The sequence below is a fragment of the Pseudorasbora parva genome, chromosome 9, assembly GCF_024679245.1.
Source record: "Pseudorasbora parva isolate DD20220531a chromosome 9, ASM2467924v1, whole genome shotgun sequence".
Classification (NCBI taxonomy): domain Eukaryota; kingdom Metazoa; phylum Chordata; class Actinopteri; order Cypriniformes; family Gobionidae; genus Pseudorasbora; species Pseudorasbora parva.
Window position 1 is genome coordinate 2,232,081 of NC_090180.1, and position 27,964 is coordinate 2,260,044.

A 27,964-nucleotide genomic window follows, 5' to 3' on the forward strand; every position below is an offset into this window, starting at 1 on the left:
CAAAAACAAACATAATAGTCCTGGTCCGCTTAGCGTTCACACTGGCATTTTTAACAGCGAACCTAAAGTTACCGAACCAAAGGCACAGGGAGACGCTCACAACCTGATTGGTCGGTTTATATGACGTAGGAGCTCGTTTACCGAACATGCAAAACAATGCTGTGTGCGGATTACACGCGCGGGCATTTTATGCGTGTACATATGACATTATTTTTTACCAGAGAACTCATGAAGAGCTCATGAAATGTTCAAACCAACGTTGTGTGCTGGATTAAACGCGATCATTTTATGCGTGTACATGTGGCATTATTTTTACCCGCTGAGAACTCATGAAGAGCTCATAAAATGTTCAAAACATTCAAAACAGCAGCAGGATTTCCTCCGTTGTGCAAAAGAGACGGCCGTTCTGTCGTCTGTACCTGCTAATAATGGGCAACACAGGAACTTTGATGAGAAGAGCCAGGTTTGCTTTTTGTGTGTTTTTTCTAGCATTTTCGAAACATGCTCGTCAGACCAAATATTGATGAGGCTCTTCCTCGTTGCTCTACGTTTGCCCTCTAACGTTAAAGTTACTCATTTTGGATACAACGATCTTTCCGCGTCGTCAAATCAGCTGCATTATGCGTCTCATCTTGTGACATTACGTCCGGTTTTTGGTCCGTTTACATGTCTTTGGTCCGTGTTGCGTTCATATATCAATCGAACCGCACCAGAGTTCGTTTGGAAGCGGACCGAGACCCATCTTTTTAGCGCTCTCGGTCCGCTTGTTTGGTTCAGATGGCAGCCTTCACATATGTTCAAATGAACCGCACTAACCGAGCAACCGCACCAGGGTTCGTTTTAATCGAACCAAACATGACAAGTGTGAACGCACCCTAAATCTCTCTACTTAGCCGTCAGACTCGCACTCGTTTGTAGTTTTTAACACTTAATTCACGTTTGTAGTTCTAATCGAATCCTCGGTTGCGGTTGTGGTAGGTTGTGGTTGTGTAATATCAGCAGTGTTGTGCATGAACGCGCTCATTGACGTTCACTTAACACGTTCATATTTTCGCCGAACGCTGAACTGAACGAATCACTTTTCATTCAATGAACGTGAACGAGAGCGGTGCTCACTCTGGCAGGAATGAGCAGCATGCGCAGTTCACGTTCACGCTCATTTGGAACTTAGGTTTTACGACACGACTGTTTACAGCAAACACCTTGATGGTCCAGCATCATGACTAGTGCTAGTACTACTTCACGTGATTGAAACTTAGCTACTGCTGAAGCCAGTTTTGAAGAGCACTTAGCAGAGTTTTATGTACAAACTAACTTTTTTTGTGCAAACTGTGCCCACCGGGACTAAACAAACAAGTACTTACGTCAGCCACATCGAGCTCAAATTTGAAACGACAAATCGAGTTACGCCATCTGAGCTATCTTGGCAAATATATGCTGGATTTTTGTCAGTAGACTGATCTTTTCCCCATGAACCTGAATATACCTTATTTTTAAGTCCTGTAATTTGGTTCATGCTGGCTAAATAAAAGTTTCACTGAACATACAGTATACCTTGACTGCACCTTGTTGTTTCCAATTTCTACATATCATGATTACACATTATTTAAGGGATAAATATTATTTTTCTCCTGGCTATAATAATTGTCTCTTGTTTATTGGTACAATAATTTTGATTAGTTTTGGAGTGGCAGTGATTTGCAGCTGGTAATGGATGGTAAAGAGGTTCTATTGAGTAAGATGGTGGCCTATCTTAAAAAGAATTTAACAAATGAACGTGAACTAGTTCATTTTTAGATATGTGAACTGAACTTTGAGCTAGTTCTTTTTAGGTATGAACTGGCACAACACTGAATATCAGCCGTTAGAGTGCGCATCGATCCGCACTTCATATTCTGACCGGAAATGGTAAACCATCCGGGTATCTTTCGAATACTCTTTTCAACATATATGGGATATTACTAATTCTATTTTCAAATACTATTTAGGACGGATAGTATGTGAATTGGGACGCAGCATCTGTGTATAGGGAGAGGCGGTGCTGGATGCGCAGAGAAGATGTTTACAGTACATTTGAAGCACAATCATTTACTTGAATTAAATGATTTCTATTTCTATAAAACAAAGTAAAACAACAGTAGAGATATGACATAGCAGTGGCATCTTCTATCCTAATTTCACACTCTAATAATGCTGGGTTAAAAACAACCCAAGTTGGGTTGAAAATGCACCGACCCAACAATTGAGTTGTTTTAACGCAATGGTTGAGTTGTTTTAACCCAATGGTTGAGTTGTTTTAACCCAGTGGTTGGGTTAAATGTTGCTTAAGACAACCCAATTGCTGGGTAAGAACAACTCAACCATTGGGTTAAAACAACCCAATTGTTGGGTCGGTGCATTTTCAACCCAACCTGGGTTGTTTTTAACCTAGCATTTTTTTAGAGTGCATCATCATGCTCTGTCACGGCGATATCGCAAGACAGCTTTTCATTTTCATATTTTAATATCGCGAGATCTCGTCACACCCCCTTGACACCCTGAGGATTCAGAGGCTTCATTATAACACAATCAATGCAAATATCTCTCAAATTAAACACCATGGACAGGAACAGATATCCAATAAGGCTTGTGTTGGACACGCACCTGAACAAATCCTGATTCAAATACTCATAAACATAAGCAGGAGATCATGAATGAAGTGAGTGTCAGAAAGATGGATGAGACACAGCACTTTTCATAAACCCTGGATGAAACAATCCTCCCATCAGCAAGGCCAGCCAAACACACTAATCACGGCGCATGCCAGAGTGAGAAATCAAACACTTTAAGCGTACCTCGGCCAGATGGTGAGTGAAATCAGAGACCCTGGCTCATTTCATGGCTGCTTAACAGCCACAAGTAAAGGGAGAGAGCGTGAGTGTGATGTAAAAGAAGAAGAAATGGAAGAAACAAACAAGATTTTCCATGGTAAGTCAAATGAACTCCTTCGGCAGACAAAGAAGGCCTAACTTATAAAAGTAAACACTTTTTTCATATATATATAAAAATGAGTACAAGGGGGTATCCTTTCTTCACATTTGCAGAAACATTGTGAAGCTTATGATGGCACAGGCATGGGAACTGTTCATTTTATCTCTGTTTTGAGTCTATGACAGTTTGTAAACGAGTAAACAGAGAAAGCATCAAACGAGAGATAAGGAGAGGGCTGGAAGTGGCAGGAAAAGAGATGAATGTGTAATATCCGAAGGGTGACAGACAGACAAGGGAACAACAAACAAATGGAGCTGCAAGTTTAACACTATCTATCTATCTATCTATCTATCTATCTATCTATCTATCTATCTATCTATCTATCTATCTATCTATCTATCTATCTATCTATCTATCTATCTATCTATCTATCTATCTATCTATCTATCTATCTATCTATCTATCTATCTATCTATCTATCTATCTATCTATCATCTTTCTATCCATCCATCCATCCATCCATCCATCCATCCATCCATCCATCCATATATATATATCCGTTGAGGCATGGTCTCCACTAGACCCCTGAAGGTGTGCTGTGGTGTCCGGCACCAAGATTTTAGCAGCAGATCCTTTAAGTCCTGCAAGTTGTTAGGTGGGGCCTCCATGGATCAGACTTTTTGTGTTTAAACATTACCCTCACATACAAATCTTTATAAATCAAAATTACTTAATTCAAGAGCAGTGAGTGATTTATTCTTTTCTTTGTCTATTTTAATACCTCTATAATTTTAGAGGTGAACTGTCCCCTTTAACTCTTGTGTGGTGTTCATATTTTTGTTACTCAGCGAGTGTTCGTGGGTCTGGTGGACCCGCTGCATTTTTGGGTTTTTAATTCAACACAATCTAAAATGTTATGTTAAAATACTCAACAGATGTTTACTTCATCCCAATTACAAGCAATATGAACAGCATATATGGTTAATATTCTCTCTTTACCTTTGTTAGATCACATTTAAGAATTGCAACCTCGTGTGGGAACGGCAGGGGTAGAAACAAAACTCACTCTAGCACTCTCTCACACTAACACACAATCCCTCTCTCACACGCACACACACACAAAAACCACACACACACACACACACACACACACACACACACACACACACACACACACACACACACACACACACACACACACACACACACACACACACACACACACGGATATAGGTGTATGGTTACTCTCCATAGGCATAATGGTTTTTCTAATGTACAGACTGTATAATCTATGCCCCTACACTAACCCTACCCATAAACCCACCAATCAGAGAAAACTTTTGGCATTTTTTGAACTTCAAAAAACACCATTTAGTATGTTTTAGTGTGAGGACACAGATGTCGTCATAAACCATGTTTACGTTGTAATACCCATGTCATTATACACATTTGTGTCCTCATAAACCACACACACACTAACAGCAGGCCCTGACAGGAGGAGGACAGAGTAAAGGTACACAGGACCAACAATTCACACACTTTTATTAGCCCCGGGTCCAGTGGACCCGAACATCCTGTGTGTAATATAAATGTGTAGAGGGGTGTACAGTCATTGAAAATGTCTTCTGATAAATATTCCTCACAGAAAATGAGCCAAGGCCAATGAGTCTCAGTTTGAAAAAATAATTAATCATATCATTTTTCTTTTGATAAAATATTAAAACAGCTCCAACAGACCCGAACACCATACAAGGACAAGCGTTTTCAATCACTAGTCTGTGCTGCTAAGACCTGCTCGCATCTCACAATCACTTTAGACATAACCGACTGTGTTTATATATGTTGTGTTTGACAGTATTAGCGCAGTGAGACTACTCAGTCCAGTAATCACGTGTGTCTGACAGGAGCTCGCTCAGCGCATGTAAAACGCAAATGAAATGTTTAATGGCAAGGCTTTAAAATACCCTAACTTTAGTGCATATGATTGGATATTTGCTCATATCAGCGCGTAGACTCACAGGCACACTCAAACAGAGCCGAAATAAACTGAGAGAAATATCTCAAACGAAGAGAAATAGAAATGATTAATTAAATGCAAAAAAAAATAAAAAATGCACTTCACCAGTGCGTATTAAACCGTGAATGTCGTACCGAACGCTTCAATATTATATTGAGTATTGTGGCATCCCTAATGCATATTAATGCCTTTATGTTGACATATGCAATAAATGTAAGTAATTATGTGACATAACATAATTAGCTAATTAGCTTGATTAGTTTCATGACCACTCACCACACAGCCAGTGGAGTCCAGCTTGCGATCAGAGATGCAACGGAAATTTCGGCTGCAGCCTCCGTTGTCTTTCGAACAGTCTCGCACCGGCCCGAAAGAGTCGAGCAGAACCTCCAGACTGTCGAAGGACGAAGAAATCATCAGCTCCTCCCTGATGAACAATGATGCATAGAAAACTCAGTTAGTAATGGCAGGTTAATTATGCAGCAAACAACCCCTAGGAAAACGCATGGATATATTCTGCTTGCTATTATATTATATTCACTTTACATACACAGAATATTATATCCAAGTAAAGAATTGGATATTAAAGAGGGACGTAATGTGAAGTAGAAAATGACTGTTCTTTGTCTTCTCCACATCTTCGTAAATCCAGTTAAAGAGAAAAGCTTTGCCGAGCAGCAAAAGTAAACAACGGCACTGATGGCTAAACCTTGAACAGATGAACTCCATTGCTCTGACCTTGGTTTCCGCTATGTGGCTGGAAAATTGCATTGGGCGATATCCCCCTCCTCTTTCTAGAGCACTTGAAACATCCAAATATTTATCATTACTATGAAATATGAATGGGCACTGGTCATGACGAAGGAGCAAACCAGTGACCTTTTATTGTCTAATATATTTTAAGAGTGTGAAATCACCGGGCTGCGGGAGAAGTGAAGTGCTGTGATAAATGTGTTCATAGTTCTGCTACTGCGATTTCAGCTTCAAGAGAGAAATTCTGCCTTTACGTTCCAAGCTTTTTTTTTCTTCTGTTTTTGTTGTTTGTTTGAAACAATTCTCAAACAGTCATCTGGAGGAATTTCACTGCCAGTGTTTAAAAATGATGTGAATGACAATCAAATAAGTACACGTATATATATATATATATATATATATATATATATATATATATATATATATATATATATATATATAGATATAGATATAGATATAGATATAGATATTATACACGTATATATATAATATATATAATATATATTATACACGTATATTTATATATATATATATATATATATATATATATATATATATATATATATATATATATATATATATATATATATATATATATATAAATATATATATATATATATTATACACGTATATATATAATATATATTATACACGTATATTTATATATATATATATAAATAAATATATATATAGATATTATACACGTATATATATAATATATATTATACACGTATATTTATATATATATATATATATATATATATATATATATAGTAAAAAAAATGTTTTTTGTTGGTTTAACTTAAAAAAGTAAGTAACCTGGTTTCCTTTAAAATTTTGAGTTTATTGAAATTAAAAATTTGAGTTGATACAATGAAGGAAATTGGTTTAATAAATAGAAACTCAAAATATTATTATATCTGAACCACATAAAACGTGATAAATCATGAAAGTAGCACAATTTGGCACGTTTCACTGCGTCGTCAGAAATAAAACACACAATTACTCAATATTCCTACAAAATCTTATTAATAATTTTTTAATTAAGGTTGTCGAATCTCAGAAAATGTTCATTGTATTAATTCAAATTTAAATTTAAATTTAAATTAACTCAAAATGTTAAGGTAACAGGTAACACTTATTTTTCGAAATAATTTTTTTACAGTATATATATATTTAGAGCACCGAGTGATTTTCTCTTTGTCTTTTGTTGTTTTATTAACATCATTTTAGAGGTGAACTGTCCCTTTAAGGACAAGTGTTTTCGACCTGCTCGCATCTCATATACAGACACACACGATTTTACTTTCACTTCAGACATAACCGACTGTGTTTATATGTTAACCTTGTGTGTGTTTGACAGTATTAGCGCAGTAAGACACTTAGTCCAGTAATCTTGTGTGTTTGACAGGCTTTAGTGTGTGCTCAGCTCATATAAAACAGTGCATAAGCACGCCAATGAAACGTTTAACTGGCAAGGCTTTAAAATGCATGCTTTGGTGATTGTGAATAACTATAGTGTCCCGTAAGTATAACTCTCTGACACCAGCATTTCAAGTGTGGCTAAAAAAAACCTAATTTTAGTGGATATGATCGGATATTTGCGTATATCAGGGCGCAGTTCCGAGAGAAATGGAAATAAATAATTACATGCAAAATCAAAAAATTGCAATTCACAAGCAAGTATTGAACCGTAAATGCTACTATTTGTTTTCAATGCAATGCAAACTGTTTATGCAAACTAAATAAAATAAAATCCTTCAATACTTTGAAGAACTAAAGGCGTTTTGGTTATAATTTCACCGGTAATGATTTCATATAATCTTAAGTAAAAAAAAGAAAAAAAAAAAGAAGTGTTTTAAAGCTGCTGTTCGTAACTTTTTTTGTGTTCAAGATTTACAAAAATTATATAATGAGAATGTACAACATGAATCCATTTTCCAAACCGTGTTTTTGTCTTACCCTGAGTCATTATGGTACACTTATAATAAGTGTTTATATTGGGACTATTTCAGGCCAGACTGGTCGGTACTGCTGCGGAGGAGCACAGTCCCTGCGTGATCCGCCATAGACATAAACAGAGAGAAGTAGCTCCGGCTGCAATGTTCTTCCGCAAGATGCATGCAGTTCTGTTTATTAACCACTAGAGCGCAAAAAGTTACGGACTGCAGCTTTAACCTTCTCTTCAACTGTTAGTATTTAAGATTTACTAACAGCTTGTGCCAGTGCAAACCCTCACTGGCGTTAAAAATACTACTAGGATTTAATAAAGATGTGCAGTGATAAATTAGTGCTGAAAAGACATGGACAGTTATTTTATTGGCTAATTTTACTGCATATGCATGTAGGAGTTTTCCTTTCGGATGCAAAATGTATGTGAGTAGAGTATTTAAATGAATCACACAAGGTTTGCACTCATTTATCTACTGGTGTTTGAACACTTATTTACCGCCCAACCCAAAAAACGTGTGTTAAACCAGACGCTAACGGACATTGCGCTGGTAATTATGATCCAGCTGAGTCTGTTAATGTGTGTATCGTCAGTAGATGCCAAACTGTCCCCTCCCATCGCCGCTTTTATGGAATTGGTCTCCCACACTAAATTGTTTAGTAAATCTGGCCCTTAGTGTCTATTGTTACTGCAGTTAGTTTGCTTGATTTGTCAGAATCATAAAGCAATCTGTGCTAAAATGTGTCAATTATAATGTGCCACATTTAAATGACTGGGGACTGTGTAATATAAAGATGGGAATAACTGTCCATGCAAAATCAAGAACATTCAATTCCTCATATATGACGTCTCTAAAAACAAGCTAATAAAAAAGTATACCCTATTTTTCTGTTATAATGCAGACGAAAAATAATTGGGAATTACTTGCACTTGCTTTCTCAGCATCATTTCACAGTGAATGCCCACCTTACTTAATAAAGACCATTGCGGTTCTCACCTCAGGTTCCCACTTCCACCAATCTTAGCTAAATACTGGGAGTACCAGAGAAAGCAGACCTTTTAAAGCCGTGATGTTATGGTTGTTAGGGGAAGATGTTATCGTAATAAGGCAGAATATATAATGACTCCCGTTCCACGGTAATGAGGGCACTTTGAACAAATTGAGACAAATCTACCTCTGTGAACAAAGCATCTCAATTGGCAGGGCTTAGAACAGAAAGTCTGTGGAAGCCCTAATTAGTAGCTTAACTCCAAATACAAAGCCAGCTTTTTCAGACTAGACACTGGAAAAATGCAGCCTGATCTTTTCAACAGCGGCAAGAAGTAATTACAATGAACCTTCACTTAAGACTATAATAAAGAAGGCCATCCATGTAACAGAAGATTCACTCCGAAACAAATGTGATACATAATACTTTTTAATCAAAAGCTAAGCCACTAATCAGTCATTATCTCTGTTATTGTTCTAAAGCTTTCATTGCAACTGGAGACGTTTGCATACTTGCATATTATTTTGCATATTAGTATTATTAACAAAAAACAATAATAATAACATAAAAATGATAATAATAATGATCATTACAACAATAGCCTTAGCCTCCTGTGGCCTTCAGATGAGCTCAAGAACAGCGGAGAGAGCTTCATGGAATGGGTTTCCATGGCCGAGCAGCTCATCCAAGCCTTACATCACCAAGAGCAATGCAAAGCGTGGGATGCAGTGGAGTAAAGCAGCCGCCACTGGACTCTAGAGCAGTGAGACGTGTTCTCTGAGTGACCAATCACGCTTCAGTCTGGCAATCCCATGGACGAGTCTGGGTTTGGCGGTCGGTAGGAGAACGGGACTTGCCTGACTGCATTGTGCCAAGTGTAAAGTTTGGTGGATGAGGGGTTATGGTGTGGGGTTATTTTTCAGGGGTTGGGCATGGCCCCTTAGTTCCAGTGAAAGGAACTCTTAATGGCATAGTTCACCACAAAAATGAAATTGAAGTCATTAACTCCTCACCCTAATGTCGTTTCACACCCGTAAGACCTCCGTTCATCTTCACACACAGTTTAAGATATTTTATATTTATAGTCCGAGAGCGTATGCAAGTGTATGCACACTATAATGTCCATGTCCAGAAAGGGAATAAAAACATCATCACAGTAGTCCATATGAGACATCAGTGGGTTAATTAGAGTCTCTTGAAGCATCCAAAATACATTTGGGTCTAAAAATAACAAAAACTACGACTTTATTCAGCATTGGCTTCTCTTATGTGTTTGTGTTCAATCCTTAAATAAAGATTTGAACGGTTCTGAATTAGCGAATCGATCAATGATTCGGATCGCCAAAGTCATGTGATTTCAGCAGTTTGACACGTGATCCGAATCATTGATCGATTCACTGACTCATAACCGTTCAAATCTTTATTTGAGGATTGAACAAAAGAACTCTGTGACAAGCAGGGCGAGCGAGAGCCGTGAGAGAGCGGCGCGAGACTCGGCCTGCTCGTCACAAACTCATGAACTTTTGCAACCATTAGCCAAACTGAGGCTGACTCTTAACTCTTGAACTTTACCTTTGGTTGAAATTTAATATTTAATATTAGAGATGCCACAATACTCAATATAATATTGAACCGTTCGGTATGGCATTCACGGTTCAATACGCGTTGGTGAATTGCGTGGTTTTTTTTTGGTTTTGCATTTAATTAATGATTTCCATTTCCCTCTGGTTGAAATATTCCTCAGTTTATTTTGGCTCTGTTTGAGTGCGCCTGTGAGTCTACGCACTGATATGAGCAAATATCCAATCATATGCACTAAAGTTAGGGGCGTTTAGCCGTGTTTAAAGCCTTGCCTGTTAAACATTTCATTGGCATGCTTATGCACTGTTTTGCACTAAACGTCTGTCAAACACACGAGATTACTGGACAGTCTTACTGAGCTAATACTGTCAAATACACACAAGGTTAACATATATAAACACAGTCGGTTATATCTAAAGTGAAAGTAAAATCGCGTGCGTCTGTATGAGATGTGAGCAGTTCTTTAATTAACAGCAGCACAGTGAACACTCTTCACCTCTAAAATTATATTAATAAAAAAAGACCTTTAATACAGACGCTTTTAATCAATGTTGCATATTGAAGACTATGTAGTTTTAATTTTAGCCTACATTTATTCATTCAATTTCATCCTTAAATGCTACTGTACATCTCTGAGCTGCCTCTGTAAATCTTTATATAGATTTATATTATATTATACAATACACTAGGAATGTGTACACGGGTTTTTTTTAGGTAAAGTGTTTAGTTTAAGTAAGGGTTTTCAAGTTTTTAAAGTAAAATAAAGAAAGTATTGCAATAAAAACATTTTCTCCTTAACCTTTTTCTGTTCCTGTTGCCTAAAAATATAGAATAGCAAAAAAAAAAAAAAAAAACATTTGTATGTATTGAACCGTGGACTAACTGTATTGTTGCATCCCTATTTAATATTGTATTTTTCTTTTAGATGTGTTTTCATTTCCCCCAAGAAAATGTGGAGATCAAACAAAACTTCGGCAGGCCCCCTGCAGTGTTGCTGCGGACCCCTGTTGAAGAATCCTCCTCTAACATAAAGGCAACGACGTGCCAAACATCTACCTTATAGACACCAATACACACTCTACAATGTGTTCTCTCTAAACTGATTGTTCTGTGCAGTTCCAAGATTGCTTTTCCTTGGATCAGATTATGCTGCTGGGAGTAGAAAGAGTGTACTGGTCCGCTTGCACAACAGTAGCGAAATGTGTTTGCTGTGCTTGAAATGAACAAATATTTGCTGTGTGATGTATGAAGTCAACAGCTATGGTAATTTCCCAAACAAGCAGGCTCTGGCTAGTGCTGGGAACTGCAGTCCACAGACATTCAAATTACTATAAAAATATGTTATTATCCTAATATTTAATTCTCTAAGGAATAATTACAGCTTTTACAGTGGTCAAAGATGATCAGTGGTCAAATGATGCTTAAAAATATAATTTACCTCAGCCTTTCACAAGTAGGCTACGCCAATTCTAGACTAAATTCCAAATGAGCCATCCAAATTCATAACTTTCTTGGGGGTTATAGATAAATCTAAATACATTCTACAATAGAGTTAATAACATCCCTATGGGAGTTATACACAGAAATACTACTGAATGAAATAGTCCTTAAAAGGGATAGGGATTTACCCAGAAATCAAAATTCTGTCATCATTTACTCATTAATGTAATCCCAAACCTGTAGAACCTCTCAGGAACTCAAATCATGATATTTTAAAGAATGTTTTAATTGTCTTTGTCTGCAAAAAAACGCACTGGTTTGTCTAAATGATTTTACAGTTTTTCTCAGTCGCTTTGGTTCATTTCTCAGATCAGAATTGAAATTCCCAAAACTACCTGTTCAATTCTTTCATCATTGTGTCTCTTGTGCACATCAAAAAAGCAGTTTCTCATTTCTTTAAACAAGTTGCAAATGCTTTGGTACATCCAAGCAAATGATTATGTACAATTCTCTGTTGTTTCCTACATTATACGTTGCTTATGTCATGTTGTTCAAAATGTATTATATTGGGTCTCTGTTGAATAGTCTCACCCCCCACAACATTTAGGCACAAGCTCATTGCATAAGTCTTTACATGCAAAATGTTTGAACAAGTTATCATATGTCAAAAATTGCAAAATTGCATATGTAAATTGCTCTCAGGTGAATCTTGACTTTCTCTAACGAAGGTGCTTCTCATGAACCATCATCTAGCAGGTATATATATATATATATATATATATATATATATATATATATATATATATATATATATATATATATATATATATTTCTACAGCACCGCATGTACAGTTTTTCCTATGTTCACATTTCTTCTTTAGTGTTTTTTGTGTGTGTGTGTGTGTGTGTGTGTGTGTGTGTGTGTGTGTGTGTGTGTGTGTGTGTGTGTGTGTGTGTGTGTGTGTGTGTGTGTGCTATTCAGTGCTGTCTTTTCATTTCTGTATGTCAATGACATGTTCTGTCAATAAAATACAGAACAAACTGTAAGAGTGTACATTTGAATATTTTCCTTTCTCTTGCAATCACACTCACACACACACTAAGATGCAACTTACAATTGACTAGGGATGGGTACCGAAAACGTATTATAAAGCAAGGTATTAAACGGCCCCCGGGGGTGAATTTTGAAAGACCGTTGTATCGATAAGCTCGGACATTATCGGTTCTGCTGTCGGTACTTTTGAAAATACACGTGACGAGAGAGAGAGAGAGAGAGAGAGAGAGAGAGAGAGAGAGAGAGAGAGAGAGAGAGAGAGAGAGAGAGAGAGAGAGAGAGAGAGAGAGAGAGAGAGAGAGAGAGAGAGAGAGAGAGAGAGAGAGAGAGAGAGAGAGAGAGAGAGAGCAGGGCAACTTAATTCCCTTTGCATTTCTCCATAAAACTCAAACGCAATGACAGAATCAGCACGATCAGTGATTGTTGTAAAATACAGTCTAGCCACTGTTGGTAAATTGTGGGACGTGTTTTATAATAAAAGGAGCGATTAAAAGCATAAAAATATGCGCAAGAGATTATTCCCAAGTCGGCGCGCGCTCCGAAACAGCCGCAACGAGACAAACAAATTACACTTTTTTTGTCTCGTATATATATATATATATATATATATATATATATATATATATATATATATGTACATATATATATACATGTCTTTTCATTTCTGTATCTCAATGACATGTTCTGTCTATAAAATACAGAGAGTGTAAATTTGAATCGTTTCCATTCTCTTATACTCACACACACACACACACTAAGATGTAACTTACAATTGACAATAATTGTCATCAAAACTTTAGCCGTAGTTTTCATCAGAACATCCCTCCAGAGTAAACTGTTATATTGACAACATGACTAAACAATCTGACTGTCTTATCCGTACACAATGACACGAGGACTTGTCATTCTGATGGCACTGACATGCCAACAAAGGATTCTGAGTAAGAGAGTGGCTTTTGCAGGTTATCCATGGTGTTTTGCTATTTGTACAAATTGTTTTGAGAAATGCACTTACTGTTTTGCAAATTGTGAGTTTGATTCGAGAAATGTACCAAAGTGACTGAGAAAAACGGTAATGTGTGGGCAAAAAACTCCAAAATATCTTGGTATTCTAAAGTACAGAAGAAAGAAAGTCATATAGGTTTGAAACAAGATGACAGAATTTTCATATTTTAGTGAGCTATCCTATGACAAATGTTGAGCATAACATGGCGAGTCTTCGAAATATTCCAGTGATCTCAAAACACTTGCGATTGAGGCAATACTCAGTATGCCCGGGGCCAAGGGACCGCATGGCCTGCCAAACTCTCTATAGTGGACCGTGTGAAGCTAGCCACTCTGCGGGAGATCAGTAGGACACACTTAAAGGACCTTTCAGAGGAATACATATTAAGACAGAAACCACATCAACCATGTAGCCCACTTATGTACAATGATCAGGCATAACATTATGACCATCTTTCTAGTATTGCGTTGGTTTTGTTGCCAAAACAGCCCTGACCCAACAAGGCATGGACTCTGTAAGACCCCTGGAGGTGTTATGTGGTATCTGGCACCAAGATGTTAGCAGTAGTTCCTTTATGTACTGTAAGTTGCGAGGCTGGGCCTCCATGGATCGGACTTGTTTGTGCATCCTGGGGCCATGTGTTCCTCAGGTAAGCCACACACACACACCCGGCCATCCACGTGATGTAAAAGAACACGTGATTCCTCAGACCAGGCCACCTTCTTCCATTGCTCCGTGGTCCAGTTCTGATGCTCACGTGCCACTGTTGGTGCTTTCAGCGGGGTCAGGGGTCAGAGGTCACCGTGACTGGTCAGCGGCTACGCCGCCCCATACGCAACAAACTGAGCTGCTCTGTGTATTCTGACAGCTTTCTATCAGAACCAGCATTAACTTCTGGAGCAGTTTGAGCTCCAGTAGCTCGTCTGTTTGATCGGACCCCACGGGCCAGCCTTCGCTCCCCACGTGCATCAATGAGCCTTGGCCGCCCATGACCCTGTGGCCGGTTCTCCACTGGTCCTTCCTTGGAGTACTTTTAATAGATACTGACCACTGCAGACCGGAAACAGCCCACAAGAGCTGCAGATTTGGAGATGCTCCAAATAAAATAAAAATGCCTTATATATCCCACCTACTAGCAGGAGCCGTGATGAAGAGATCATCCGTGCTATTCAATTCAACGGTCATAATGTTATGCCTGATCAGTGTATATAAATAAATAAATCCTTCAGGAGCATGTCTTTAAAAACAAATAACAGACAAATGAACAGACATGGTGTTTGTGTACAGTATGTTAAGTGTGTGTGTGTGTGTGTGTGTGTGTGTGTGTGTGTGTGTGTGTGTGTGTGTGTGTGTGTGTGTGTGTGTGTGTGTGTGTGTGTGTGTTATAAGGACAGTGAGTTAATTAGAGACAGAAATGGCTATCTCGCTTTAACTTTAACAGTAAGGCCTCTTCTAATTAACATCAGACACTGACATATATTTTTCTGAGGATAACAGCAGCACTCTTTATGGGTTATTTCCAACTTTATTATTTCTTATGAACAAAACCATATCTATAATTGAATTTCCAAAAGTTACTTTTCCATTTTACTGCCTTTACGGCCTTGAGCCCTGAAATATTTAAAACTTCCTTTAAGCACCAGCTACCATGATAATTTAGTGTGAGACTAATCACAAGATGAATCAATTTTGGGTTAAAAACAAATTAATCAAATCAGCATGTGCCCTTTGGAAACGCATTCAAAGCCCCTGCAAGGTCTGGATAATGTCAAGCCACATCAATTTAGAGGATTTACAACAACACAAAAATACCTCATTTGGTTGGAAACTTTAATCAGGTGCAGTTCAATAAAGAGGCTCAGATCCATTTTAAATAAACCATCATCATATTTGACAAATCACAAGATGTGCCATGCTTCTCACAAATCTAAATTAAATCAATAGGTGCTCAAATTCACTACAAAGATCAGGATATCTGAAGAAATAAACAAGTAAAAGGTAAGGCATAGGTCTCGACACAAGTGCATTAGTGCCTTATTTAACTTGTAAAGTCTCAAACTGTCTCCATATAATGACTTCTGTTAACGAAAGCACAGAGGCTACTTAAAAGTCTGCAACCACAGGCATAATGCTGTAATTTACTGTAATTATCCAGTCTACTTAAAGACACCCAAGACATCCTAGATCTGCAAACTTTCATTTGTCGTGCAGAGTTGCCCTTGCGGTTTTCTAAAGTGTTTAGTTGGAGAGGTTTTGTTGTTGTTGTTGTAAAGTTTAGTTAAACTTAAACTAGAGTGAAACCAGTGTTTTCGAGCAAGTGTATGTATGTCTGAAAAAACAAAAACAAATTTAAATACTATTAGCTTTGACAATTATTAGTGAAATATGACATGAAGGAATAATATAAAGGTAGGAACCGTGTGTTCAACTTTAATTTGGTGGTAATTTTAGTCGCTAGCATCCGAAGAGAAAAAGAAGTGACCGTTTGCTCAGTTCTGCTTCCTGTTGTTCTCCCAGAAAACACGAACATCCCAGAGGAATCACTACCAATGTGAACGAACGGTAGGAACAATACAACAGTCTTTTGTTTTTTTGTTTTTTTTAATTCACTGTGTCAAACACAGAATAAACTCTTTAGTTACTTTCCACCCCATTTTGACCTGAATCAATATGCAAATTAATTGGAACAAATGTAGGTGACCTTAATGATGCTTTGCCTGTTCTTTTGGGACTGAGGGACTGACACAGAATTAACTTTATAAAGATTTATTTTAAGGGGGGGTCTAATGCCATTTCATGCATTCTGCCTTATTTACACTTTTAAATATTTAATTCTCATGCCAAACACAGACAAGTAAAAAAATGTTGGACGTATGACAGAGTATTTCTGTGCCAAATACACTCCTTCAGAATTCAAACAAGTTTGGGAAAGGTTTTTTGTGGGTTGTTTTTTTTTCACTCAAGTATGGCAGAATTCATTGTATGGGCACTTCTCCTGGATGAGCACACACACGCACGCACGCACGCACGCACACACACACACACACACATCACCTATTTAATGCATATAATGTGAACAACACCAATGCATTGTGTGTATGTATGTATGTGTCTTTGCGTGTGTGCGTGTTGGTGTGCGTGCGTGCGCGTTTGGGTGTGTGTGCGTGCGAATTTGCATTTGTGTGTGCGTGTGGGTGTGTGTTTGTGTGTGTCTTTAGCTCCGCCCACTGCACTCCTCCACGAGCTCAGCTGTTTTCAGAAAGAATCGGTTCAATGTGTCTGTCTTTTATAAATATGATAAACTAAAGACTCTCGTGAGATATGAAGGATCAACACGACTCTACAGATACTCCAGATCAACATGAGACTGACACAAACTGTATGTTATGACCCTTTAAAGATTTGTGACAAAAAACACTTTAAATCTTTCTGAACAACTTTCACATACTTGTATTAAAAATATAAAAAGCAGGTATGATAAAATAAAGGATGGCAACATTTTTAAGAGTGAAGGAACAGTTATAACACACTAGGGAGGCTGCTCGAGGATTGGTCTAAACCGTCAGTTTAAACATTTTATTTAGCAACTAATGCATTTGAATATGTCATACTGTTCAGCTACTCTTCTTTGAAACTTAGATTGAAAATGTCATCTCCTACCTGACATCCACTGCGTCCTCCATGACAGTCATATCCGTCTTGCACTTGGCAGAAGGGTTGATGGCCAGCTCAGCTGGAGGAATGACAAAGCTTTTGCTAAGCGGAAGCCACATGCCTTCTCCAAGAGTATATGTGAATCTGAAACACAAAAAGGCACAGTGAATAATTTCAACCTGTACTGCTACACTGTGAGACAAGAAAACTGGCATTTGGACGACATAGTTTTAAAATTATTTTTCTTTTTTATTTAAAGAAAGAAAGTGTATCCCTAGGAATTAAAAATAGTGGAGTCCAAGGTGACACCGAATGACACCGTCAGACAGAAAAAAGAGACGTTATTGTTCATATTTACACAATGATTTCTGCCAAGAAAAAATCCATACATCCCCATGAGTGACTCCCACATGTACAGTAAAGACATTTATTCATTTGGTTTATTGTATCCGCCTCTGCACAGTTGCGCAGGGGTTTAACAAATAATGCCTTTTCTTACTAGTCCATCTAAAGGTTCAAATTAAGTTTATTCTTAAGTTGACTCTCCAGCTCTCCTGAAACATTTGATATAACAGCATTTCCAGTTTGACCCTCACTCTAAAACAGTCGCACATTTTAAAACTTGAGCCATTACAGGAACGCTTATCTGACCTTGGTTTTACTGCTGAGAGACGTCCAGGCGGATAAGATCAGCTCGTGGGAGGATATTCATAGAGGACAACAAAAACAAAGCAACTGAGCATTGAGAAATAATGCCCAGAACAGAAGGTCCAAAGAGTTTGTGGGAGTAATTGAAAACTGGCTCATCTACAAGCTAGCTCTGCTTTTCTTCACTTCAGTTCACATTGAAGTCCTGAGGTTTCGACTTAGTGTCATAACACTCGATCGATAAATGCAGTTGCGTCCAGAACTGAGCCGCATGCAATGAAAATAAAGAAGAACAAAGTTTTATTTTTCTCTGAAGACGTGCTTCAAAATAACCAGGATGTGCCTGAATGATTCATTGATTCATTCCCTTGTTGATTCATTCCTTTATTCATTTGCTTTCCCCCATAAACTCAACTATCATTTTATGTTTCACCCATGCACCTCAGGAAGTATATGAGCTAAACAATCACCTCAGTAATTCTAGTTGTGTAAGATGCATTATGCCAGCACAAATACAGTCTGATTACATAATTGGAAGCACTTTTAGTTTTCCAGTATTATGCGATGTGATTTACACCTACACTGTAAGAATAAAATGACATTTTATCAAGTGTACGGGGCTTTTGAGTCACACAGAGCCAACTATGAATTGTGAATCATTTTCAAAACACTTGTTAGACTGACAGTATTCCCCCAAATGTTGTGCAAACTGGGCTTAGAGTTTTATAATGAATGATATTCCTGATTTGCTAAGGGTTTGCAAGCTCCCAGCACATATTGCGGCATAAATAACTAATGTGGTTACTCTTATAGGAATATTGTTTTACTCTTTGCTGGCTTTATTTATGCAGTTGCTTGTTACTGTACATGTAGACTACTATTCAGAAGTTTAGGAATGATATAATTTTGTGTGTTTTTGAAATAATGCTCACCAAGACTGCATGTTTTCGACCAAAAATACAGAAAAAAATAAAATAAATAACTAAACGGTAATAAGGTGATAAATTATAATATTTGCTATTATAATATATTTTTTAATGCAATCTATTCCTGTGATCAAATCTGAATGTTAATTTCTCTATTCTTCAGTGTCGCATGAAGAAATCATTCTAATATGCTGAATATTATTATTAACGTTAAGTTAAGTTAAGTTAATTATTATTAACTGTTTGCATTTTTATGGAACAATGCTATTTTTTCCAGATTCTTTTATGAATAGAAAGTTCAATACACTTTAAAAGAAAAAAATAATTGTTAAATGCCTTTAAGGTTTCGTTTGATCAATTTAATGGTACATTCTGTCAGGGTTGGGTGAAGGGATGAGGTGAGGACTCAGATGCAGATTAATGGGCTTTTATTAATAAAAATAAAACAAAAACTACCCCGAGGGGAAACTGAGAACGGACTTGGCACAAGGAGAAGTATGAAGCACATACGACGACGATCCAGCACAGGACTGCAAACACTAGGGCTGAATCTGAAATTGCCCCTATACCCTTAAATAGGGCATTATTTGAGAGGACAGCCATTTGTTGTGGTGCCCGAAAGCATAGTGAACGTTATTATGTGCATTTATTCAATCCCACTTGACACAGCAATAACGAGTGTACAGACAGTGTACACTCAATGGCTGTCTGAATGCACTCACTTGTTTTCATTCACTCCTGTATTAGCGCACTAAAGTAGGGAATAGTGACTGAGGGCTTAGGGGGCGATTTCGGATTCATCCAAGGAGAGTAAATAGTGAGCAAACAAGGCAAGAGATGAGGGAGGACATGTAGGGTAAATAAACCAATAATTAGGTAACAAGGCGGGGTCAAGACAACAGATAGATATGAGAGCACATGGCACAATGAAACACATGACAAGCCATGTGCTCACACCAAATGTGACAAACAATTGAGCATATGGCCAGAAAACACACATCACAAGCCTTGTAGGTGGCGATGTGCACTAAGTAGGTTATGTAAATCACCATTAAACAAAAGAAGAAAGAAGTAGAATGGCATGCTTTCGTAGCGTCTGCTTTCATAGTGAATCCTTGAGTCGTTGCTCTGTTGAGAATGGCTTGTGTGTTAACCGGGAGTTGTCTGAATTTACTCACAGACACGTTTGTGGAACCAGCATACCTTGAGTAAGCAAGGTTTGAGTTAATCAACCGAGAGTTAAGGGTATTTTTGACCATAAGTTAACTCTTTCCCCGCCAGCGTTTTTAAAAAACGGTTGCCAGCTGCCAGCGTTTTTGACCATTTTCACAAAAATTGAATAGCCCATAGAATATCCTTAATAGAAAACCGTTATTCTAGCTTCATGCATTATTTTTTATCGACAATTGAATATGGGTAAGTTTCATAAAAAACAACATTTTGAACAAAAAGTTTCCAGATCAGATTCAGAGATGGTCAAACACAGATGGAGGATATCGAGTCCATCAACACCCCTAAAGCTTCAGTCCTGTAGAGTCCACATCTCATTCAGAAACAGATAGATTTATATGATGTTTTATGTTGATGATCACATTATTTTGCATATTCATCCGCTTACATACAATCGCTTGTTTTAATGCGTCTTCCTCATGTGTGTTTTGATCAGGAGATTCTGTACTCATTCAGGAGATGCACAATAGCGCCCCCTAGCGTCTGACAGTGAAAACACGGAAACCCGGAAAATTCCGTTTTTGGCCGGGAAGCATTTTCTCACAAATAACGGAAAATTCTGTGTTTGGCGGAGAAAGAGTTAACCTTGCTTTCTGGAATACCCCCCTGGCCAATGAAGACATAGGGTCCTATCTTGCACCCAGCGCAATTGACTTTGTACACCGCCGCATGTGTCATTCCTATTTTGCACCCGCGCAAAGCACGCTTTTCCCTCCACAGAAGCACGTCACTAAACTAGTGAATGAACTTGCGCTCCCTGGGCGGTTCAGCGCAAAAAAGGAGGCGTGTTCCGGCGCAAACAATCCCTGGTGCTATTTTGCTATTTTAAGGGCGCATGCTTGACCATAATGTATAGCGTGCACAACGCGCATACACTTTGCTCATGTAATCTACACAGATGCAACAGTTATTTTTGCAAATCATAAATTGTTACACTAAAAAAATATTAACACGAGATGACGGAAATCATTGTGGTGTGCCACGAAGGTGTGAAAAAAATAGGCATAAATCTAGCTTACAAATTATTCAGGCTGTGAACCACTCCTGGCGTGCGTCTGGTAAATACGCCATAATAATAGCAACCCATAATGGAACTTGCGCTCCTGCTTTTAAAGAGAATGTTGGATTCCGCTCTGATTGGTTTATTCACGTTACGCCCAAACCACACCTATGAATAATGAAGCTACTTCAGACCAACCCATTTTAGATCAAGAGCCATTTATGCCGCCGGGAAAATAGCAACAGCGCCGAGACCCGCCCACAAAGTTACTTGCGCTTCGCGCTTTGACACTTGCGTTTCAGATCGTTAAAATAGGGCCCATAGACTAAGTGCTCCAAAAGACACGGGACAAGACAAGAGTGAGGACACAATCCATACACACAGAATTAAAACAGAAAGTGCGAATGTCCGAACCACGACACGAAACTGAGTGCCGGGATCTGAACATCTCGCTCCCAACATTAAACAAGACATGGAGACACGAGAGCGCACAACTCGAACACACTTGAGACTGTGCAGTCACACAGAGACGAGACGAATATGGGAGAGTCACAGCTCTCTCACAAAACCAAGAAATAAACCAGACCGAAGTGACAGAACCCTGACACCTTGCTGAAATCAAGTTATTTCTGTCAAAAAGTATCAAACAAGGATCACATATTACACTGAACTAAACAGACCCTGAATCAACTGCCAAAAAAGAAAAAAAGAAAAAAGAAAAGCAACTTTAATCCTCGGATTACCCTCCTCTTGTGTACTATGAATGTAACTCTCCGTCTGCTGCTGTTTACAACGGTGCAATAAATGGCTTTTCTTGATTGCTGTTAAGTTTATTAAACTTGCATCTTTTCCCTATGTCTGAATAAATAAGCCACTGCCAACTGCAGGTCAAATGCAGGTTCTTCAATTATAGCCGCCTGCACTCTCACTGCACACACAGAGCTGAGCGCATCTGAGAGCTGAGGAGAAAAGCAGCCGAAGGAATGTCATCAACTGCTGCTGCAACTGATGAGACTGCATGGGGATCTCTGTATAACGCATTATTACGAGGGATGTCCCGATCCGAACACGTGATTTCAGACTCGATCGGAATCAGACGTTACCTCCCGATCAGGACTCGGATATATATGTATATTATCATTATTTTTTTAAACACATCAATAGTTATGGGGTGGCACAGAGTTTGACCCTTTAAACTCCACACGGAAACAGCAAATGCGTGCGGCATGACGTCACGTTTGTTGTTTAAATCAGCGCTCCTCTCAGAAACTGAAGCCTCCGGGCCTCCAGCGCCCCCCGGTGGCCAGTCCCAATATAGCCGCACCTCCGTGTTTTCAAATGGACGCGAGGCAAACTAAACAATCAAATTACACTTCAAACATTTTTTCCGCAAAGTTAGTTTATGTCATTGTAGGCAGTTATCATCACGATGATTTCATTTCAAATGTTCGTTTTTTTAAATAAGTTTAGTTTTAGTTCGCTATTTGATGAAAAACGGGTGTGTGACGTCATGATTGACAGCTGAGATCGACGTCTTCTCTGAGTGAAGTTGTCACTGAGGTACTAACAGACTTTTTTCTGGATTTTTGGCAGCAGATTGTTTTCTTTAATTTAATTTCTACATTTCCGTCTCAATGGCTCAATTTTGTGTCACATTTGGTGAGAGCACATGGCTTGCCATGCGTTTCATTGTGCCATGTGCTCTCATATCTATCTGTTGTCTTGGCCCCGCCTATCTTGAGACCTAATTATTGGTTAATTTGCCCCACCTACGTGACCAACAGTTTATTTCACACCAGCGTAATTAATTGTTCTGGATCTGTGAGAGCATGGGCAGGCTTTGATATCTGCTCTCTACTGCGCAACTACGGTCCCAACTACGATGTATGTTATTTATTACTTCATTGTTCAAGCTGCCTCACAGAAGTGCTGTTTTTTTGTTTTGTTTGTTTTTTACTGAGTTGTTGAATGTTAAAATAAGGTTAATTAAATAAAAACTAAGGGACATCCTGGATCGTTTTTTTTTTCGCTCCTCCTTATTTAAAAAAAAAAAATGTATTATAGAAGTATCGGATCGGGACTCAAAATCAAATGACTCGGACTCGAGGGCAAAAAACCCTGATCGGGACATCCCTAATTAATACATAAGCTGGGAAGACAAATCAATCAATCAAATGATCCTCACAGACAAAAAAAATATTCTTAGTTGAAATTCAAAGTTTAGGTTCACACTGATGGTCCATTATTATTAATAATATGCATTGCTAAGGACTTAATTTTTACAACTTTAAAAGAGATTTTCTCAATATTTAGATATTTTTTACCCTCAGATTCCAGATTTTCAAATCGGCCAAAGAATGTAATATCCTAACAAACCATCCATCAATGGAAAGCTTATTTTGAAAGCTTATATATTCAGCTTTCAGATGATGTATAAATCTCAATTTCCAAAAATTGACCCTTATGACTGGTTTTCTGGGCGAGGGTCACATATTTGTTTCCCGTTTTCCTCATGTGATCCTGTCGTGTGACCCCATAGTTCATGGCTGAATCTGAAATCGCCCCTTTAACCCTCATATAGTGCATTATTTAAAGGGACAGCTATTTGTTGTGGTGTCCGAAACCCAAGTGGACTTTATTGAGTGCTTTTATTCAATCCCACATTGCACAGCAATGACGAGTGCAATTACAAATAACAAGCCGATGTATGCTCAATGGCCGTCTGAATTCACTCACTTGTTTTCTTTTACTCCTTCTAGTGCTAGTGGACTAAAGTAGGTAATAGAGACTGAGGGTTTAGGGGCGATTTCGGATTCAGCCCATGCTCTTTTTTGTCTTAGCAGTTCTGCCTTCTCATTGGTTCATTGTGTTGATTACTTTCAGGTGTGTCTTGTTAGTTCATTCGTGATTCTAATCTGAAGTGATTTTGAAGTGTGCATACGATGGAAACTTTACTATCCCATGAGGCCACAGAAGAGGGTTTGTGAATGGGCTTATTGGAGTTGAGCGAAGTGTGTGCAGAAGCGATCACCGTGAAATCACCATTAAATGCATTCCGGTTAGAAGTGTGTCCGCGTTAAGTTGCTCTCCTCCGACTGTGCTGATCAGAAGCACAATGGGAAACGGCTTGCTGATGACACAGCTTAATGCTTATTGGTTTAAACAACTGTGATGTATTGTTATTAGGGGTGTAATATATCACAATAAATAAAAAAAAATTAAAAAATGCAACAACATGTATAGTGTATAGTTCACCCAAAATGAAAATTACAGTGTGGGACAAAACGTGTTAGTGTCAGTACTACGTTAAACTACTATGTTGAATCTAATGAATGATAATGCAATGGGGGAATATTTGTGGGTCCTGATAATGCCACATGTCTTATTATCATTATTTTAAAGGGTTAGTTCACCCAAATATTAAATGTCTGTCATTAACTCCTCTCCCTAATGTCGTTCCACACCCGTAAGACCTCCGTTCATCTTCACACACAGTTTAAGATATTTTATATTTAGTCCGAGAGCGTATGCAAGTGTATGCACACTATACTGTCCATGTCCAGAAAGGGAATAAAAACATCATCACAGTAGTCCATATGAGACATCAGTGGGTTAATTAGAGTCTCTTGAAGCATCCAAAATACATTTGGGTCCAAAAATAACAAAAACTACGACTTTATTCAGCATTGTCTTCTCTTCTGCGTTTGTGTTCAGTCCTCAAATAAAGATTCAAACGGTTATGAATCAGTGTATTGATTCATGATTTGGATCGCGTGTCAAACTGCTGAAATCACGTGACATTGGCGATCCGAATCATGAATCAATACACTGATTCATAACCGTTTGAATCTTTATTTGAGGACTTAAATAAAATGCTGAATTAAGTTGTAGTTTTTGTTGTTTTTGGACCAAAATGTCTTTTCGATGTACTTTACATTTAGCATCAGATTTAAATAAAAAACATCACTGTCCAAATAATGCATGCAAATCAAAATGCATTTGCTACTCAATTTAGCTTTTTCAGGTAATGTCTTGCATGCAAATTAACTTCACATGAGACCATTCCTATTAACACGTTACATGAGATGTGTTAAATATCACATGTACTAGCGGATAGGACAGAAAAAGCAACTGTAACCAGCGCTCGTTATTAATGCACTGAAAACAAGAGGACTGTCACTTGTGAGGAATATGCAAATGTAGTTTAAACTAGAAAATGTAAATGTAATTGCATTTGAATTCTGACCACAATATGCTGCAATACTCAGTAAGTTTGTTTAGCAGTTGCAGTTTGGATTTCTCTACATGAATCTCTCATCACACCTGGGGTATTTTGTGTGTGTGTGTGTGTGTGTGTGTGTGTCTCATCAGCTGGAACCACAAACTCATTTCTGTCAATATATCATCCATCATCAGCTACCGTTTACATTCAATCCAATTAAGCCTTGCTCATTTCACGTGCGCACTGCGTTTTCTCCGGCTGGTAATGGTAAAAAGATCGATTAAAAAGTAGAAGTTTCTTTGAAAGCGAAATTTCAGCACTCATAAATGTTTTATAATTTATAATAAATCCCCCAAAGCTATGTTCACACACCACAGATTTGCTCCAAACTCGCCCAAGTGTTTTGTAATACGCAGATTCAGGACAGAAAGGGAAATAACGTGGAGCTTGACACATTTGAATTTTGTTTCCTGCTAGTGTGAAGCAGCTTCAATTGAGTTCAGCAGGAAAGTGACTTGTAAATGGATTATTGAACACAACACTGAGACCAGGATAAAACTCCCGTCTCACAGGTGGAAGTTAAAAGGGAAAAACACATCTATCAAAAAGCGTCAGGGTACCTTTTAAACTATCTCAGAACGGGACGGAAGAGAAATGCTCATAAAGTGCAGCTCTGTTAAAAGCAGCATAATCATGAGGCTAACATAGTTTACATTGGATGTTTACAGACACCATAAAGCATGATTTTGAGTGTGAAAAGCTCTTATTTTCTAACTTTGAATGGTTTGAAGATTGGAAAGTAAATCAGATTACAGACTTTATGAAAATACTGATGGTTGGTTGCACCATAAGAACACATCTTTCTTCCATCTCTCACGTTTGTACTTCATAACGCCACTTTCAGAGTCTACCAAATGTCAGTCACATCATTTCGGAGTCTGATATCGAAAGCTAGATATATAAATGAATAAGTAAAGCATTCAAAATTGATTATGGCCTTTCCTATCGATTCATGGCACAAATCAATGATGTATGAGGAAAAGCTCTGTGAAATTGAAAATAAATCTTTCATTCGAGTCGTCTCAAACATTCAGGTTTGTTTGGAAATAAAACATTTAATTGTCCAAATGAAATGTATTTGTTTGGTGGCCCATAGCCAAGGGATATGAGATTTTACACCTTTTGGGGGTATAACACAGATTCCAATTACGCGATGTCCTCCGGGTGTTGTCTTCAAATGTGAAAGAACGCCGATTCGTAAGATTTGTAAATAAATAGCTTGCAATTTGTGCAAACGAATTAGGGTTCAACAATCAAAGGACTTTGCAATGTCATGGATGAGATCTATGAATAATTCAGCACATGAAGATTATGCATGGCAGCTGAAGGTAACCATATGTTGCTAAAATTGGATTAGCACAGCTAAATATTCCAAAACATACACCTCGCAGATTGAAACATCTCAAGTGCATAAAGCAATGAACCGATTAGTCTTGAGTCTCAGTAGCCAGAGGTAAACACTGTCTAAATCCCTGCCTTTGTACACGGATAACATTTGCATTTGTGGGCAAACACATTCTGTGGCCCAGTATTAAAAGTAATTACGTCATTTTACCATTTTCAAGTTTTTATTTGAACTGTGAAAGGAGCTTTGAGGATGAATAAAGAAATGTCATCTTAGCCAAAGTGACAAAATAAGTGAACTGCATTTCACAAGCTCTTAACAGAAACCTATTACATACTTGTCAGCACCTTTTTTCAAAGCTCATTTTCTGGCATAATATATAAGGAATGTGAACATTTTGCTAAATAAAGTAGCCCCAAAAAGCATTTGGACATTTAAGGCACATTTAAAGTTCACCCAAAAATTTTAATTAGCCCATGATTTACTCTCGCTCAAGTCATCGTAGGTGTGTATGACATTCTGCTTTCAGACGATTACAATCAGAGTTATATTAAATGTATGATGGATTTTTATGATGGATAGATGCACTTTAATGATGGATAGATGCACTTTTATGATGGATAGATGCACTTTTATGATGGATAGATGCACTTTTATGATGATAGATGCACTTTTATGATGGATAGATGCACTTTTATGATGATAGATGCACTTTTATGATGGATGGATGCACTTTTATGATGATAGATGCACTTTAATGATGGATAGATGCACTTTAATGATGGATAGATGCACTTTTATGATGGATAGATGCACTTTAATGATGGATAGATGCACTTTAATGATGGATAGATGCACTTTTATGATGGATAGATGCACTTTTATGATGGATAGATGCACTTTAATGATGGATAGATGCACTTTAATGATGGATAGATGCACTTTTATGATGGATAGATGCACTTTTATGATGGATAGATGCACTTTTATGATGATAGATGCACTTTTATGATGATAGATGCACTTTTATGATGGATAGATGCACTTTTATGATGATATATGCACTTTTATGATGGATAGATGCACTTTTATGATGATATATGCACTTTTATGATGGA

General features: G+C 37.8%; 1 protein-coding gene across 3 annotated transcripts in view; it reads right to left on the minus strand.

Moving 5' to 3' along the window:
- Window positions 1-27,964, minus strand: part of astn1 (astrotactin 1) — a 423,229-nt gene that overhangs the window by 231,145 nt on the left and 164,120 nt on the right. For all 3 annotated transcript variants that reach the window (XM_067453477.1, XM_067453479.1, XM_067453478.1), the window contains 2 exons: window positions 17,422-17,559; window positions 5,264-5,414 (listed from right to left, as the gene is read on the minus strand). In XM_067453477.1, coding sequence (XP_067309578.1) covers window positions 5,264-5,414; window positions 17,422-17,559 — 289 coding nt within the window. The remainder of the gene's footprint in view (window positions 1-5,263; window positions 5,415-17,421; window positions 17,560-27,964) is intronic.